Here is an 18,465-nt window from a genome sequence, read left to right on the forward strand (position 1 = left end):
GCTCACCAACTGAGAACAAAACCAACAGGGACTTGAGTAAATCACTGAGAACAGGAGAGTTTGGGGCCCATGGCTGAAAGATGAACTAATGAAATGCCCCTATTTTCAGAGCAATATTAAAAGAAAAAAAATGCAAGGTGATAATCTGATGACCTCAACTGAAGACAGAACAAAACTCAAGTGCATTACAATAGGAAACAAATACAGAAGACAAGACCTCCCTTTTTAGAATCCCGGTCTCTTAGCAACCACTGACAGCCCATCCAGTTGATATGGATTTGCATCATGTGGTAATTCATACTATTACTATTCTTATACTCTCTTCGCGTGCCACAGGATAAGAAGAAGCACACCTTTTTAAGGAATTCTCTTATCTTCTCCGTGTCCTTAGCAGCATATATGTGCCAGAGGGCTCCCGGTTTCTCTTTTCCTTCAATAAATCGTTTGATTGTGAGTTCATCAGAATCTCCATCTTGGATGGTTCTAAGGACTTCTAGAACAAGAGAAAGCAGGTGTGAACCGCAGGTCCTAGAACAGACAGTAAGACAGTAGAGGCCCAGCTTCCATGTTTCAGATCTTACCTTCTTCCTGCTCACACTGTCCTTTGGGAATTCCCACATAAACCATAACATTAGCTGCATCAGATACATCTAAATGAAGATTTGTGGTCCCATATTTTCGATCTTCTGGGGTGATCAATCCTGTGAAGATAAAATGCCCGAGTGCATCAGGCACTCGGAACCAAGAACGTGAGCGAGGAGTCTGAGTAGTGAAGATCTGCAGGTAAGATCTGCTCAAAGGATGCTTCCAGAAGCAGCTAAGGGCAAGCTCTGGCTCAAAGACAAAAGCCATCATTAAGCTCACTAGGAGTCCACATACAGTGCAAGGTCAGGAAGCGCCACTAGGTCAGAGGGAACACTGCCCAGCACGCGGAGTTCCCTGCAGCACTCACAGTGTGGCCACCCAAGAAAGCTCCCCTGCTCAGTGGCCACTGGGCACTTCTGACACCAGGATTCTCCTCTAAGTATGGCAGGCACAGGCCTGTAGCATCAGAAAGGTTTCATTTCTGGCTTCTTGGTGGCTGTCATTTGAGGGAGGCTCCAGCTGAGGGACAGTGGTTCATACCAACCTGGTACCGTAGAACTCAGCTACACTTTGTTTTGTGCACCGTGCAGAAACACCAGCCCTGAGAACAGAAAAGCCCTGGCTATCTGAGAAGGGCTTTAAAATGCTGAGGACCAATAGGAAGGGAAGACACAATGAGACGATCATAAAGAGCTGATCTGGGTTTACATTGCAGCATGAACAGACGGGCCCTGCACTAAACACTGGAGTTTTCAATGACTTTAAAAATAGTTATATGGGAAAAAAGCACAAAACATAGGTTTAAAATGTTCTTTCAAGCTAAAAATAAGATGAAAGAGTTATATATGACCACATGAAGAGTATTTTAAAAGTCAGATTCTACTTAACATAAAGCTTAAAAGCAGGGCATACACAACACTATGCCAAAATAGATCCACTATCTTTAAAACATTTTTTCTGTGTCTATGGGTTTGTGTTGTGTGTATGTCACATGTGTGCATGTACCCACAGAGGTCAGAGGTCAAAAGATTCTCAGGAGCTGAAGTTATAGGCAGTGTGAGCTAATGACATGGGTGCTGGGAACTGATCCCTCTGGAAGGGCAGCAGCAAACACTCCTAACCACGGAGCCAATTCTCTAGCTCCAGAAATCTATTTTATAGAATTATAAATACGAGAGAATGATAAGCATAGACTTCAAAGATAGTGACTAGGGACAAGAGACTTAGGGTAGAGCCAGAAGGAAAAGTGTCCAAAGAGAATGGTAGCTGGGGACTGCCGGCTATTTTGAGCTGTGCAATACTGGGTAAAAGTAAGGGTTGCAACAAAATAAACTAACTCCTTCTTGACATAGCCTTTCCAGTAATGGGCTACTATTACTAAAACAACCCGACTCCTCACAGAGGCAGCCTTAGCTCAGATGGAACCAGGATTACACAACAACCTCTCCCTCCAAACCAGGAGTCTCAGTTTTTCCCTATGGAAAGCTTTTACAGACACTGCCACCTATTGGTGTCTGGGAGGAACACATCTATCTGCTACTAAAATACGTCAACCAACCTGATCTTGAAACTTTCTCACATACTTCTACCGTGTCAGGGCGTCTGCAAAGCAGACACACACGGAAGAGAGTACTTTAAGTACTCTGCACTTAAGTAGCAAACGTTAAAAATACTAAGAGTTAAAAAAGCTAGCAAAACTGACCTAGATCTCCACCGAGATTGAAATGACCACACAAAATGAAATTTCTGCAATTAAAGTTAGATGTTGAAGACAGAAAAACATAAAATTGCAATCTGCCTTAGAACTGCAGCTGTGAAAAGCAAATTCATATATGCGTGACAGAGAGAGAGAGAATGTCCAGCTGTTCTCTAAGCATTTTTACAAACACCTTGTTTTATTACCATTATGCTCAATTACTATTTCCTTCTTACCATAAGCATTGTACATCTTGGGGCCCAGGTCTGGCCGTACAAAGTAGTTTGGCAGTCTAGAGGCCAGGTTCAGTTTGCCATCTCGCCTGGTGTACTCGGGCAGTGGAATGTTGGCCATCAGATCATCAAATCTAGAACAAGAAACCAAGAATTTTTCAAAGCAAGGTTCCTTTTCTACTCTAGTACTCTAGGACTTCTTTTGTCCCCTCTTTACAAAAAAGGGCACATCCGGGAGACATGGCTAGCCCTGGTATTTAGAACTACAGTGGTCACGGACAGATGTCATCTTTCCCGTGGCACTGATGTGTCAAAATGATCTGGAATGTTGCAGGCACTTAGAGATGACATGTACTTGCTGAGGGGAGCTAGCACTCGGGTGACACTTTACTCCTTAGTCATGAGGCTCCTTTGGATCTACCAATTCACATGTCTTAGTGGTTAGTGAGCGAGCTCTGGAGTGTAATCCCAGGAAGCCTGAAAACCAGCTTGTAGGCCTTCAGGGCAGGGCACTTCCTTATTAAATATGCAGACCACCCATTAGCCAGAACTAAAGTCATTACCCTTTCCATTTCATTTTAAAATAAGCATACATAAAAAGGGTATGGACACAATGTAAAAACATCAGAACCAACAAAACCAGGAGGCTGTCTTCCACCTCTTAAAAACTACCTTCCCACTACCAGAGAGTGTGTATTACCAAGTGAAGGACAGAATTAGCTCAGCCACACCTGAAGCCATACCTGGAAGGCATCATATCTCTGAAGTCTTCTCCTGGTGGCCAGTCCTTAAGTTTCAATACCATCGGTTCTTTTTCTTTTTCGTTTTTCAAACGATCTTTAGATTAATCAGAAAAATTGTTATTCATAATTCAGAAACAAAAAAGAAGACAAGTTAGTTTATACCTTAATATTGCAAATAAAGAATTTTATCTGTACAACTCTGCTATCTCCTTCCCACCAATTGCTAACTATTTTTATGGCATCAAGAAATAAAGCTGGCCAGGTGGTAGTGGCAAACACCTTTAATCCCAGCACTCGGGAGACAGAGGTAGGCAGACCTCCGTGAGTTCAAGACCAGCCTGGTCTACAGAGCAAGTTCCAAGACAGTCAAAAGCTACAGAGAGAGAGAGAGACCCTGTCTCAATGCCCCCCCCCCCCTCCAAAAGGCGGTACTGTGGATATAGCAAAATAAAGGTTGCTAATTAAGGTCTACTGGGTTCCTGTTTTTGAACCTACAAAAATTGTTCCTGGAACCCTGGTTTTTCTTCTGCAGTGTTGTGAGTACTGCCCACCACCGTCCCACACCATCAGAACCCTGGAGGGACTAGAGGAGGGTAGGATGAGACTCAAAACCAATCTCCTAAAGTCAGCATGAAACAGAAACAGCTTGTTTTACTCAGAAACAACCACCTCCTTTTGGTCCAGGGACAAGAAGGCCATTAGTGTCCTCTCTGCCCCATCTTCTGGACTATACAGAGCAGGTGCAGTCAGAACTGCTCTTACTCTATAGTGGCACCACCAGTGTCAGGCCAACACGCCAGTTCAAATGCAAACTTTGTAAAAACAAAGAGAACAGAGATACAGCTAATTGTGAAGTCCTGAATCCTTCGCTCTTGCTATCCTGCATCCCCTCTTTACACATCCTCAACCTCCTTCAAAGACCTTTAATACATACTTGGAACATCTTCAAATCCATCCCAGAAGTCTCCTACTGTGGCTCCCGTGATGATTTCATTGGTCCTACAATTGACTAGGTCCACTTCTTGCTCACCAAACTCTTTCCTGAAGGACTCAGGTTTCCAGAGTTCAGTGTTTAATTTATGGTGCACTCCTGACACCATCACTGGCTAAAGGAAAGAGAAGATGTCAGTCTGCCCTTTGAGCAGCTCGTCCTCACTCTCAGCTGCTGCAATGACAGCTGAGTTCTCTAGCTTCCACAGTGGCTGGAGCCTCACTTCCTCCTGCTTTGCTCTCAGGGTGTGTAATAATCCTGGACTATTTTGCTGTTAGGGGAAAGGATCACTTTTTTGATGACCTCCGAGGCACAACCAGGTTGGGTGTGTATGAATATGATATTTAGGCCAAAAAGTGTTACCCTCAGACAGTGAGGCAGTGTTGGATCATAGTAACTGGATCAGCCAACAGTGCTGTCCTTGACAGCAGGCCCCATCAGAAAAGGACACACCAATTCCAAGATAACATTACATGGCTGTGGTCCACACAGAACTGCCTTTTTATTTATATGGATACCTGTGTGCCTCTGTGTATATCTTGCCATCTGTGTTTAGGTGCACTTGGAGGCTAGAAGATGATGACACAGGCAATTGCAAGTAAAACATGGGTTCTGGGAAGCAACTCGGGACCTCTGCAAGCCCAGCAGCTCTTAACCACTGACATCTCCCAGCTCCAGCACTGTTTTAGTCCATGAAAGCAGGAAGGGATTTTTTTTTCAAACTGCATTTGTCAAATCCCTCCAGTCCCAACAGCATCTTAGTCACTTCCAAGTGCACTGCTGAGGTTGACAACATACGATCACTCAGGCCTGTCTCTCTCATCAAACCCAAGAAATGGCTGGCTGAAAGCAACCATATTCTGAGTGGGTAGAGTGCAGTCGAGTCAATTTATACCAAGTAAGAAACAGCCACACCCAGCCCTAATTATATCCACCCCAAATAAATACAAGGACAGGAGAGAAAATAAAAACCACCCAGGAGGGAAGTGAGGATAGGGATGGGATTAGCAGAACTCTGCTAAAGAACAGGAGAGGGAGAGGGCCAGTATTACCTGCCCTTGTTTCCAGCACTCCCTAAACACATTCCAATTGCTCTTATTGTTGGGATCTTGCAAGCACAGTAGGCGGTTATCACAGAGCCAGTAGTGAGGAGTGTCAAAGCCAAGAATGCTGGGCTTGATCGTCAGTCCTTGAGGCCTCTTGGATAAGTCAGAAGAAGTCTTGTTTTGCACCAAAGAGGCAAAGATGTCATCAAGGATTTTGGGTGTGTTTTTTAGTCCATTTTCTGTCTGAATTTGATATAGAGCACAAATCTTAAATATGCCATCCTCTACTGTTGAAAACCCATCTCAATAATGGTACAATGAGCACATATCACATATCCACGAGAGACCAAATCAGAACCAAATCAGAACAAAGAGGCAAGCCCTCAACTCACACAACTGGGTTTAAGAAAATGAAAACAAACAAACAAAAAAGAGTAGCTGGAGTCAAGCGCCCACCCACCCCTGGAGTTGTGAAGCCCAGCAGTGACAAATGCCTCTCCATCTCTTCTACTCAACTTCATACCAGTACAAACAATAAAACAAGCACATACCTTTCCTGTGGAGGAATTCAAGAGATTTCGAAGGAAACCAGAATTATTGTTGCTCACTGGTGTCAAAATTGTGCTGTTAAAAGTGTGGAGGACAGTGCTGGACTTGTTCAGAGGGGGCAAGGGTGGAAGGCATTTGATTTCATTCTTTAAAATTGGCATAGTTGGCTGTTTTTCTAAAATAAAAACAAAACATTCAGGTGTGCATTCAAGGCAAACTCCCTGTTAGTCTCTAATATCAGCAGAATAACTTCAGGATATAACTTCCTACTCCTAAAACCAAAAAAATCAGTATCAAAAACCCAGGGGAAACCAGAAAATTGTATGTGTTTTAACTGTTATTTTATGGAGGTGGGTCTTTTGACTGCTCTGATCCCCGTGAAGGCTAGAAAAGGGTGCTGCTATGTTGGAACGGAAATTACACAGTTTTGAGTATACGTGGATGCTAGGAATCGAACCCAGGTTATCGGGAAGAGCAGCAAGCACTCTGAACTCCCAAGCCATCTCTCCAATATCACAAATGGTATTTTAAAAATATTATTGTGTATGGTGTTATCACACTGGTCAGGACTCCTAATACAGTGCTTAAAACAGTAAGAACCTTCATCTTATTCCCAAGTACAAAGAATCTCTTAAAACAACTTCAAAATAAGTCAAGACAGTTGTAGTGTCCTACCTACTGAGGAGGCTGATGCAGAAGGATCAACTAAGCTCAGGAATGGAAGACCAAACTGGATAACATAGTGAGACATTTCCCCACCCCACCCCCCAAAATCATTTATAACACTTGGTGTGAGCATTTTTGCTGGGGAAACCCTTAATGATGGTCTCTTCTAGTCTTAATTTCAGTTTCATAAAAATTACAGGTGTTAAACTTGTTTTTTTTTTACATCTCATCACACGACTATCTACTTTTAGATATTCAATTATCGGTACATATCTGAGTACGGTCATTCATACAAATCCTTTGTTTATGGTATCAAATCTGATTCAGAAAAATTTTAATATGTCTGCATGAAAGAACTCACTTGCAATTTTTCCCTCACCAGAAAGCAAAATTATGTAAATTCTTGTCTAATTTTATCTGATTCCAAAGTCCACGTCTTTGTATTTATGTCAAGCCATTCTGAGACAGCACACTGAGACTAAGACAAGACAGACACAAGTGAACAGTCAGTCACTCAAGGCTCGGGAAATACAGAAGGAATAAAAAGCATAAAGAACATAAGAACCAGAACACAGGGAGAATGCCTGGGAAATGCCATCTACAAACACGCAGCCACGACCGTGAACCACAGGCTACATCTACTACTGGCACTGGCCACACAGATCAGCCCACCCAACAATTAGCTATGGCTGAGACGGGGCGGGGAATAGGACCCTGCCACTCGCTGCGGACTAAAAGATTTTAGTATAGAGGGAGACACGGTGCCCAGCTGAGCACACACCAGAGAGCTGGCCAGGTTCAAGCCCATGATTTAGAAAAATAGCTCTAGTTAAACTCTGTAAACAGATGCAAAACAAAAAGTCATTGAAAGAAATTTGTAGGAAAGAGGCAGGACTGTTGGGTAGGGGGAGATACAAGAAAAGGGGAAACTAACCAGAATGCACTGTACAAGTGAGAGCTTTGTCAGTAGTAATGACGAAGTCTCAGCACCACTCCACTCTTGCCAAAATGATTTCAACTTAAGTTCCCTGAGTAAAGAAAGCTCCCTTCCCGGGATGATGCCATGTACCTGGACAACAGCAGGGAACACTTTCCATGCTGCAACACTCCTAGTCCGGCTCTCACAGCAATTTTAGCTGCTCAGTCTCTCTGAAGGTACTCAAGTACTCCAAAAGGTAGGGAATGCTCACCCTTATTCTCCTTGTTGACGTTCCCACTGGTAAGGTCAGCCAGCCAGTTTAAAGGCGATGTATTTGTGGAGCAGGCAGGCTTCACACTGCTGGCTGTCCTGGAGGCTGCTTCCCCACCCGCAGTCGTTGGCTCCAACACAGGGGAACTTTGCTGGAGCATGGCTCCAGGAGATGGTTTTTCTCCAGGTAAGGGTGTCTGAAAGTGTAAAAGGAGAATTAGGTGTAAAATAAAGATTGACATCTTCTTTTTCTTACACCTTTGTCCCTAGCAGCCTGCCAGTAAGAGACACACAGCTAACACAAAGTCACCTAATAGCCCCAGCTATCATGACTGTAGCAAGCTTCTGGTAATAACACAGAACAGTAAGGATAAGACAGAGATTTTCATTTTTAGCTTTTAAGTATTACTAATGAAAACACAAGCTATGGTAACAAGCGTGCTATGGTATTGCCTCCCTCCCTCACTCACTCACTCACTCACTCACTCACTCACCAGAAGTCTTGCACATATTCCCACGGCCCCATATACCAAGTGGCTTTACAATGACTGATCTGTACCTGTTCCTCCGGGGAACTCGGCAAGAGCCCAGAGCAGGCACTGAAAACACCTACAGTCAACAAATGAGGTGGGTGGTGAAAGCAGGGGGCTCAGAAGTCTGCACAGAGAGGGGATTCTCTGTTGACGCAAACTTTAAATGTGAAGAACTGCTCTTCAGAAAACCACAACACCAACAACTAGGAAGAATGCACACTCACTCTGTTACTTGGGTGCAGTGAGTTTACACAAATAATCAGAAAGGAAAACGGGGACTACTCCAATTCCTGTGGTGGTCTTGGCCCTTCCTCTCTGTTATGTGCTTCAGTGCTATCTGGTCCCCAGGGCTTTCTACCACTGTGTTCTTACTGCTAAGACCTAGTAAGCAAGCTGAAGCACACGCCAAAGTGACAAATGGCAGTAAAGAATTCCAGTTCAACAAGTCTTTAAATTCAGCACTAGGGAGGCAGGAGCAGATGATCTCTGTCAGTTGGTGGCCAGCCCAGTCTATAAACCCATTTCTAGGCCAGACAGGACTAGAGAGAACTTGTCTTAAAACAAAAAGAACGCAAGTTCAGTTCTGTCACCAAGCACCACAGCTTTCTCAGCCATTTCTAAGCATTCTGTAAAACTGTTTATTGAAGGCAGTATGGTGATTCCTGAGCACAGGGTGCAGTGGCAGCTACTGGGTGAGGGCTGGAAAGCAGCTCGGGAATAGGTGTGATGGTAACACCACCAGGAAGAGGCGTGTGAGATCAAGGACTGGGCATAGCAGGGCTCATTTTCAAGAATTCCTTTAACTCTTCTAATACTATATAGGTAAAATACAGAAATTAAAAAGTTAAATCTTATATTTTTGCTTTTCAAGGAACAAAAATGTAAAACAGACTAAGAAGTCACCGATAAAGTACACAGGCAGGATGCTGAACTGTCACAGGGAGGAATGAAACCTCACTCCAAACTGACCGCTGTCTTTGTGGTCCTTAAGTTAACTGAGAAACAGACAAAACCACAAGGACAGTGCACTAAGCATTAGCAGCAATACCTGTTTCAGGTCTTCCTTCAAGGCTGGCTTTGAGAAGAGCTTGAACTGCCTGTTGGAGCAGGGACAATTGGCCTTTATACCCCATTTTGCTCTAATAGAATGCACAATGTCTCCAACATCGTAGAGAGCTAAAACAGAGGACAAAGGTGAGTAGCTTAAAACGGGCACTGTGCACGTTCACCCTCAACAGAGTAGAAAATAACGTCCCATAAGAATGCTTTTCTCAGCAGCATGAAGGTCCATCCATCCTGCCTTTCTCAAATGCACACTTTGTTTCCTTCTACAAAGCTGTCCCAGAGACCTTAAAAAGTACAGGGACATTATTTAACATGTTTCCTGAGAATTTTCAGGACAATACTAAAAGTTAGCAGGCAATCATACTACACCTAGTAAAACCAAACTAAAGCCCTTATAAGATACCCAAGATGTGTGTGTATGTGTGCGGGGGTAACCCTGCCTCACAGGAAATACCTTTGCCAGGGATGATCTGTGTGGGCATCAGGTTTTCAGGCTCATGTATCTGGCTCTTCACACACCTTATCCAGGAGAAAGTCTTGTAAGCAGCACCTGCAAACAGACTTGTGCTGTTTACCATAAACCACAGCCCCGGTGCTTCAGAAAACCATCAACCACAAACCAACAAAGGACTTAAGTCCAGTGTATCAGGGGCTAGAGGAGACTCAAGTCTGTCACTCACCCTGTTGGCAATTCATCCTCTTCATCCGGTAGCAATCCACGCACACTCCAAACCCACACCGAGGGCACACCCAGTGCAGGTTGAAAATAGTTGTGTCACACACATCACACATTTCTCTAACACCTTTGACAGCTCGCTTCCAAGCAACCTGTCCTGCAAAAATCAATTAAGTCGTTGAGTCTTGAGGTAAGAAGGCCTCTGAAATTAAACAGGTGGGGGTATAAGTCCACTCTGTGCCCAGAGTTCCCATCTGAACTGTTAACTTCATCACAGACGCTACAGCCCATAAAGCTCTCCTGAATCCCCCAGCATGCCTGTTCAGTCTAATGGTGGACACTTGCTCTTACTATCAGGCTTGAGGGGAAGCCTTCTTGGTAGGATGCTATCTTTCCATACATATCATTCATGGTATTTCATTTCCTTCTCTAATGCAACCAGCTTGTTACATAAGAAAGAGGAACAGAATGATCACGAAAGCAAGAAAGAAAGAGATTCAAAAAGAAAATTCTTTAATTATACTCTTAAAAGACAATTCCCTGTGCTTTTTATCAATATGGGCAGAAAAAAAAATCATTACTTACTTAAAACCTCAAGTGGCAGCTCACAACTGTCTATAACTCCAAGATCTGACACCCTCACACAGACATGTGTGCAGACAAAATACCAATGTACATAAAATACAGATAAATAATATATACAAATAAAAAATATACATAAACAAAAACCCAATGGGGTCTGAAGAATCAGGAGGGAAGCAGCATTTCTGTTTCACTCATGTGTCTATGAACTGCAATCAGATGCAGGCTGTCACAAGAACATGCAAGAAGGTTCTGTACTTGCAGTACTTTTACCTGCACCTGTATAAAGAGCCCACTGTGCACATGAGAAACTTATCCTATCCAGAGCACAGAGAAGAGAGTTTAATAAGGCCTCTGACTTGTGAACATGCAGACAGAAGAGTAATTCTACAGCTGACCCTCCCCTCGGAATAACTCCAGCAGCCCCAGGAGCTCTTGATCCCCAGGCACACTTCTGGGTTCTATTGCTTAAATCTAAGAAATAGACAGGTCTGGAGAGATGGCTCATCAGTTAAGAGCACTTTCTGCTCTTGTAGAGGGACCTTAGTTCAGTTCCCAGCACCTACATGGTGGCTTACAACCATCTCTAACTACAGTTCAGCGGATCAGGTACACTCTTTCAACCCCCATGAGCTGAAATAGATGCAGTTCATTCACATATGTGGAAGCAAAACCATTCATCCACATAAAATAAAAATCTATAATCTTTTTTAAAGCCCTAAAAAAGAGATAAGAGGACCCACATGTATCAACAGTATTTCGTGCTTCAGTTTGTTTATGGCAAGTATAAACAAAATTCTGAATGGATAGACACTGTCATTCAAACATGCTTATTCAAAATCCAAAATGATAGACACTACTGTGTCTATCAAATTTATGTATGTATTAAAATTATGAGACTTGTAAGCCATGAGTCCCATGGTGCTTTTGTGTTGATATGTCATTTCCCCAGACCATGCAGAGAGGAAGAAAAGTGTTATTCTTCCAGGCACCCTACCTTGAGGGTATATATATGATGCCAGCACTGACCCCTGCAGCACACTAGACTGAACACTAGTAAAGGAGTGCTCTTGAAGAATAGAGAGCACAGTCACAGGGGAGCTAGCAGCTGCTGCTGTCCCCTCAGAACTTGATATGGGAAGAACTGTCTCCATCTGACCTGGCTCCACTCTCACACCTAGGTATCCATGAGACCTAGCCCTGCACAGCGGAACTCAGGAGGCTAAGGAAATGCCTATCCACTCTTACTGTTTTTAAAATGTACTATAGATTAAGAATCTTTTGTCTGTAACCAATCTGAAGGCTCATTCCCTTGCGGTGAGTTTACACATCTGGTGTGGCTATGCAAATGCCATTTTAATACCTCACACTGACCTTTCAAAACAACAAAAAAAGGAATATTCTTCCTTTGACAATTGTTGCACAACAAATCCAGAGACTGAACAGCTCAGAAGAAACCTGTTGCAAAAGGAAAACTGCAACTAAACTCACAATACCATTCACCTACACTGCTGGTGGAAATGAGATCAGAGCAACTGGAACTTAGGTGTCACGAAGAAACAAATATGAAGCTGGAGTCAAACATCCTATCCCCTAGGAGATGCTCTTACTGTGTGGCTCAATAGTTGACATAGCTTCCTTCTCAGAAATGACCATCTGACAGAAGTGGTCTCCAATATTGGCCAGGATGTACTTTGCTGTGTCCAAATCAGTCCCCACAACATTCTTGGTCAAAGGCAGCCACAATCCAATGGCTTCACTGTCGTACTTGTTTGGTGTTAAGAAGCCTTCTACCCGCAACACACCATGTTTGTTGAACTGTAACCTGGAAGTAGGAAAACACACAAGATTGATTTGCTACTAGTACTTACTACATAAATACTATTTCAACCAACACAGCCTCTTTTGGTTTTCTGTACTCTCCTTGGCTAATGGCAGCCAATTTATTGGTTTTAAATCTTATTGACTTAAGATTTTTTTAAAAAATATTACTGTTTTTCTCCTAAAAGAGAAGCTAGATACGACATGTGAGAGGAGTCTATTTTGAACTCAAGCCAAATTATCAGAGAACCCTCAAAGACACTCTCTACCTACTAGACTTGGATTTAACAGTAAAGACAGTAACAAATCAAAGAAGGGACCAACAACCAACACAACGTAAGAGCAGAAGCACTGCTTCAGGAATAATGCTCAGCAAGGGGAGGGGCTGTGCAGTCACGGAAGCTATGGCCATATGGACTTGAGCGGTACTTTGGTCCACGTGCACCCAAGAGGTGCATTACAATGTGAACTCCTGAAACCTTTCAGAGGAAACCTGAAGACAGAACGCAGAACCTAAGGAGTACACTGGCAGGCAGAACATTCTCAGAATGTACTTTTAATACTTTAATATCTGGATGTCTGAGAAGCTGTGGATTAGCTCTGAATATTTTTAAAACTTAACATTTTACTTGCAGTCAGAATCATAAGAAGTTGACATAAGCCATTTGGTAAAGTAGAATATGATAAACATCAAGAACGGTCAGAGGACAAAGTGCCAATCTGAGTTTGGTAGGGCTAACACAAACAGCTACCTTCCTTCGGGAAGAGATGGTAAGACGGTAACTAAGTTTGTCTTGTAAGAAAAGGAGACATTAGGAAAGAAGCTAAGTTCAGTAAAACTCCTACAGAAACAAGAAAAAGACAGGTACATCATGAGAATGCTAACAAGGAATTAACTAAGGTTTCATTTGTGTATATAAAAATCAAGAGCTTGAAGGGCCAAATATTGACTGCCTTCAACATTTTGCTGGAGGACTCCAGTATCTTTGCTGGGCACTGACTATCCGAATTCTCTAAGTCTATGAGATACACAACTTTCAGAACCACTGGTCAAGGAACACCAATGGCGGTGTATGAAAATACCATAATGAAGCCATTATTTTTACACATACACAAACCTCTTCAAGAGTACAGAGCAAATAAGACAAGTCCCTACAAGCTGTATAGCAAATTCAAAATGACTTCATTTATCCAAAGGAGATGTGAATTTCCAGAGTCCAAACTGGAAATAGCCATAACACAGAAGGTTGAGTATCACACTGGATATGAGTGTACACCTCTTAACACCAGCATTTAAGCCGAGGCAGGAAAATCACAAGCTCAGGGCCTGACCTAGCTAGAGCAGAGTACAATGCCAGTCTGCACAACTTAGTGAGCACAGCTTGAAATTTTTTATGAAGGAGTAAAGATAAAGAGTACGTTAGGAATGTAGCTCACTGGTTGGGTACTTCAATCACAAGTACTAAAAAACAGAAGGAGAACAAATGAACAAAACTTTCTCTAGTTTCTCCACAATACGTCCAAGTACAAATGTGTGCCTATCTTAACACATTTATTTGCATAACCAACAATTTTCCTGAGAGGAAGTAGACTATAACCAACTTTATTAAGAAGCTACTCCAGGTCAGGTGTCACTCAGAAATGCATCATGTGCATGACAGCAGCTCTAAATGCTATACATTACCACATTTGTGCAACTACTCAGGAGCAAATGGTGGTAAGGTGTTGTCTACAATGCTCCCACTTTACTAATAAACTATGTGCAATGATACTCGACTATCATTTTCAGACCATAGTAAGACCTCTAAAGTGGTTTAAATCATCTGTGTATTTAACCCAGCTCAGCAATCATTTTTCAACTTACATTTAAAATTATATTTTAAATTAGATGAAAAGACGAAGACAACAGGAAGAGACAAAAGCACCACTTGTTTAAAACTAGCTGAACATGAAAATATCACAACTGAGAAACTGAACTATCTAACCTTTATTTATATCCAGAACATCATTCATTCATGTCTCAGCAAAACAGAAAACAAAGTTGTTTCACTCTGGGCAAAGGGACCTGAATAAAATGAATATAAAAAACACACACACATACACGTTTTTCTCTTATATGCAGAAAAAAAAAAGGGGCCCCAAAGCAGAAGAAGGGGGATTTACTTGTGACATTGGAGGGATCAAAGAGGATGTGAGGGAGTAATCTGGAGAGACACAGAGTATATTACACATGAAAAGGTTACCATAAACTCACCTCATGGTCTTCTACAGTGACTATATGCTAATGGGAAAAGTAAGCTAATAGCACCAGTCAAGTAAGAGACATCAATCAGAAGTGAGGACTAAGAATTTTTAAAGTCTAAGAGGTCTTTAATAATAAGTTATAAATAGCTGCCAAGCAGTTAAACACTGATGTTGTCTATGTCATTCTAGTAAAATTCTGTAAACTCTACTTTTTAATTGTGAACAATCGAGAGGAGGGGAGCATCATTAACATACTGGCTTAGGAAAAGAAACAGCAATTTTATTTCTTTTGTCTACCTTTAAAACATTAGCTTATTAATGACTAATTTCTTCTGGTCACTTAAGGGTTTATTCTATTTTTACTAAAGTACTACCTGCAAATGATTAATAATTGTTAATCTGATTTAAATAGTAGAAGCCAGGCCTTTAATCCCAGCACTCAGGAGGCAAAGGCAGGCAGATCTCTGTGAGTTTGAGGCCAGCCTGGTCTACAAGAGCAAGTTCCAGAGCAGAGACTCCAAAGCTCCAGAAAACAATGTCTCGAAAAACCAAAACATAAACAAACAAAGTAAAAAGGGGTGGAATAGAAGGGAGGAAGCACCCAAAGAGAAAAGTCAACAAACTACATAATGTGCAAAAATTTAAATGAAAGAAAAAAATGAAATAAGAAATTATTCACATGCTCTCCATGCTGGAAAAGGAGTACAGACAGACGTGCTTGATCTGCTAATGTGCCTGGACACTGATGTGCCCTTCCTACAGAGGAGAGGAGTCTGGCAGAACAGCCTTAAAACTCAGCTAACCCAGCAATGCTACTGCTAGACATGCCTTCAAAGTAAAGAGAGATGTGGGCAAGGGGATGATCACTTGAGACCAAACAGCTATAAGTTCTAATGCATACAACACAGAATCTCCAAGTATTTGCAGACAACGATAAATATGATCAAAATATTCCTTCTTATGTTTGGTGAAGATTCAAAACAGTTTATATAATACACTAGGTTAGGTGTGCCAAACAAACTTTCTGAGCACACACTAGAAATGCACTGTAAGGAAAAGTTAGCTGCAGTGATCTCCAGAAACGTCAGCATTCTTCTATGACAATTATCTGAAAAGTACTTTTAATGTGGGTTTTTTGTTGTTGTTGTTTTGTTTTTGAGATATATATATATATATATAAAAATTGAGGGTTGGGGATTTAGCTTAATTGGTAAAGTGTTTAGCATGCTCTGGGTTCCATCCCCAGCACCACATAAACCAAGCACAGTTTCTGCATGCCTATAAATCCCAGCACTCTGGAAATGGAGGGAGAAGAATTAAGAGAGTTCAAGGTCCTCCTTGGCTATACAGGGAATTTGAGGCCAGCCTCGAATCTATGTATGAGAAAAGGTTGTAAAAGAATAATATACAGTTAAGCTCTAGACTGCCAAACACATAGTAAAAATACAATTCTTACATTCCAGGGTTCCTGCACAGAAGAAAAAGTATGTAAACAGAGCCCACATCTTTCCTCAAATACCTCACCTCCGGAAGTGAAAAAAACGACAGAACACAGGCGAGTCCTTCTGCTGGTCCTTATCCTTGCGCAGGCTGTCTAAGCGACACTCCCGACACTTGGGCAGCTGGGCCACGATGTTAACACAGGAGTCATCCTGAACAAAGGCCTCTCCGCTCTGCTGCAACTTTTTGAGTTTATCTGGGTCTGTCAAAACTGATTTCCGGGCTGGGGCTAGGAACATAAGAGAAAGAAAATGAAACCTCGAGTTTCTGAATAGAATGTCAACATTTGACTGAATTCTAATTAAAAAGTCAACATTCCTAAAGAAAGGGCATTCTCTACTTTTGGTTCAGCTAAAATTTCTACAAAATAGCTCAAAAGAAGACAAAACAACAACTAGCAAAGTTTTGTTTAAAAAATAATAAAATTTTTTTAAAAAAATAGTAATAATAATTAAAAAATCCCCATTTGGCAACCTAAACCACCAAATTCAAGAGCCAGACTCACAAATGAAAGTCAGTCATCTATGTCTTCCCAATGTTAGATGAGAGCAACCCGCTAGGAAGACCTCCTCTAATCACGCTCAGTGCAGTCATCGCAGAGTGGGGGAAACCTACCCAGGCCTGCCTCTGCAGATAGTACCTTGATTTTCATGCTCAAAAGAAACTAGGTTAAGGCATTTTCTTGAAGTACTCTAAACAAAAAACTATTCTAAATAAAAACAAAATCATTCTCACATTGTTCTACAAAATTAGAGCTATTTTCTAAATGTCTTCCATGGGTAAGTAAAGTAAGGAGGGTTTTAAACATAACAGCACAGTGATTTTAGTTGCTCAGATAGTGAAAGGCACCACCCTTTGAGAGCTGCTCCAGGCTTCCACATATGATAAGTAGGTACAGTCCAAACTTTGTTTTTTTTAATCTGGCTTGAAAGAAGTACCTACAGATTAGTAAATTAAACTGTCTCAATGTGGCTTAAAATGGAATCTCTCAGGCCAGAGGCAAAAGTGCCAAAGCCCACTTCTGAGGAACCAAACTGAACAGAAAATCAGCTACTTGATTCCAGGTGTTTTTTGCTCTGTAGCTCCTATATGGAGCAAGGAAGCAGAATCCTTCTTCAGAGTCCATCTATATCCTCAAGCAACTGAAGTGGGCACAACCCAGAGACTGATGGGCTGCTGGCCCACACCCGACAGCAGCATGGGACACAGGCACTGCACAGTGAGATAAAGCTGGACTCCAGAGCTCACTCGGGTACCTGCCACGTGTTTACTCAACTAGGATTTTCACTCCCTCTTCACAGAAACTAAAATGACTTGCTTCACCAACTAGCTGTGAGGGCTGATGACTCAAAAGAATAAATAGAACAGATACACGGTTATGAATATTCACTTTCTCCTGGGGGTTACATAATGCCGAAAACAGTATGATATTTATGCAATTTTAGGCAAACTACTTTATCAACTTGAGCCTCAAGAATGACAAAGCTGGGTTGAGAGAATTCCTAGCCCTTTATTTTTCTATTTTTCCAGAGCTATACGATAAAGAACACAAGTCAAGCTAACTACCCTGTCTTCTGCTGTCAGAGGCCAGCTATCAAACTAGTGTGGGTCTGGCTGTCTGTGAACTCAGAACACACTGTATACACAGAGTTCATGGGACAACCTGAGGGAATTACTCTCTCCTTCCACCATGTTGGCTTCTAAACTCAGGACACCAGGCTTGGCAGTAGACATCTTTACCATCCCACTGACACTATGGTTTTGTTTTTTTCTGACCAGGGTTTTTATACTAGGGTTTTCAATAACTTTATAAAACCCACACTCATTTTTCATATACTGTTAATTCAGGTTACCTTCTTGTAATAGCTTTGAACCTTGACACACTGAGGTCCTTCCAATTGTCTAATCACTGTAACAGCACTTCTGATTACTGTCCTCATTAGAATGGACTGGCGCACAAGTTGAGGAATGCTTACCCAAAACACTTAAGGCCTTAAGGTCAATTTACATAAGGACTATTGCATATACAATTCATTTATGTGTGCCCATACTGTAACTACAATTCCATCACATGAGGTCAAGAATGGAATTTTCCACTTGTGGTGTCTTGCTAATACTCAAACAGTTTCTAATTCTAAAACATTTATGAACTGGCTTAGGAATGTGCAACTTGTAAGTATGAACCATACTGCACTACTGTCTGAAAACTGAGTATGCTAAGACCTATCCTTAACAACCATGCTTGGTGTTTCCACCCATGCCTGAGATGAGGGAGAGGGAAGAGGGAGAAAGCACACACATACATATGAACTACCTGTATGAGCACAAAGCCCCACTTCTCCAACC

General features: G+C 41.9%; 1 protein-coding gene across 3 annotated transcripts in view; it reads right to left on the bottom strand.

The window, feature by feature from the left end:
• The window catches only part of Kdm3a (lysine demethylase 3A), a 42,661-nt gene that overhangs the window by 2,458 nt on the left and 21,738 nt on the right, over window positions 1–18,465 (bottom strand). For 2 of the 3 annotated variants that reach the window (XM_041639943.1, XM_041639939.1), the window contains exons 11-23: window positions 16,144–16,348; window positions 12,165–12,379; window positions 9,977–10,129; window positions 9,751–9,846; window positions 9,280–9,407; window positions 7,700–7,895; window positions 5,846–6,018; window positions 5,301–5,537; window positions 4,192–4,363; window positions 3,258–3,351; window positions 2,518–2,648; window positions 582–701; window positions 354–493 (exon numbers count right to left, since the gene is read on the bottom strand). In XM_041639943.1, the coding sequence (XP_041495877.1) occupies window positions 354–493; window positions 582–701; window positions 2,518–2,648; window positions 3,258–3,351; window positions 4,192–4,363; window positions 5,301–5,537; window positions 5,846–6,018; window positions 7,700–7,895; window positions 9,280–9,407; window positions 9,751–9,846; window positions 9,977–10,129; window positions 12,165–12,379; window positions 16,144–16,348 (2,060 nt within the window). The remainder of the gene's footprint in view (window positions 1–353; window positions 494–581; window positions 702–2,517; window positions 2,649–3,257; window positions 3,352–4,191; window positions 4,364–5,300; window positions 5,538–5,845; window positions 6,019–7,699; window positions 7,896–9,279; window positions 9,408–9,750; window positions 9,847–9,976; window positions 10,130–12,164; window positions 12,380–16,143; window positions 16,349–18,465) is intronic. The other variant, XM_041639947.1, reaches the window with a different exon arrangement.

Source organism: Microtus oregoni, unplaced genomic scaffold (genome assembly GCF_018167655.1).
Source record: "Microtus oregoni isolate MIOR12 unplaced genomic scaffold, Mior012 000002F_ref0000024, whole genome shotgun sequence".
In the NCBI taxonomy this organism is placed as follows: Eukaryota; Metazoa; Chordata; class Mammalia; order Rodentia; family Cricetidae; genus Microtus; species Microtus oregoni.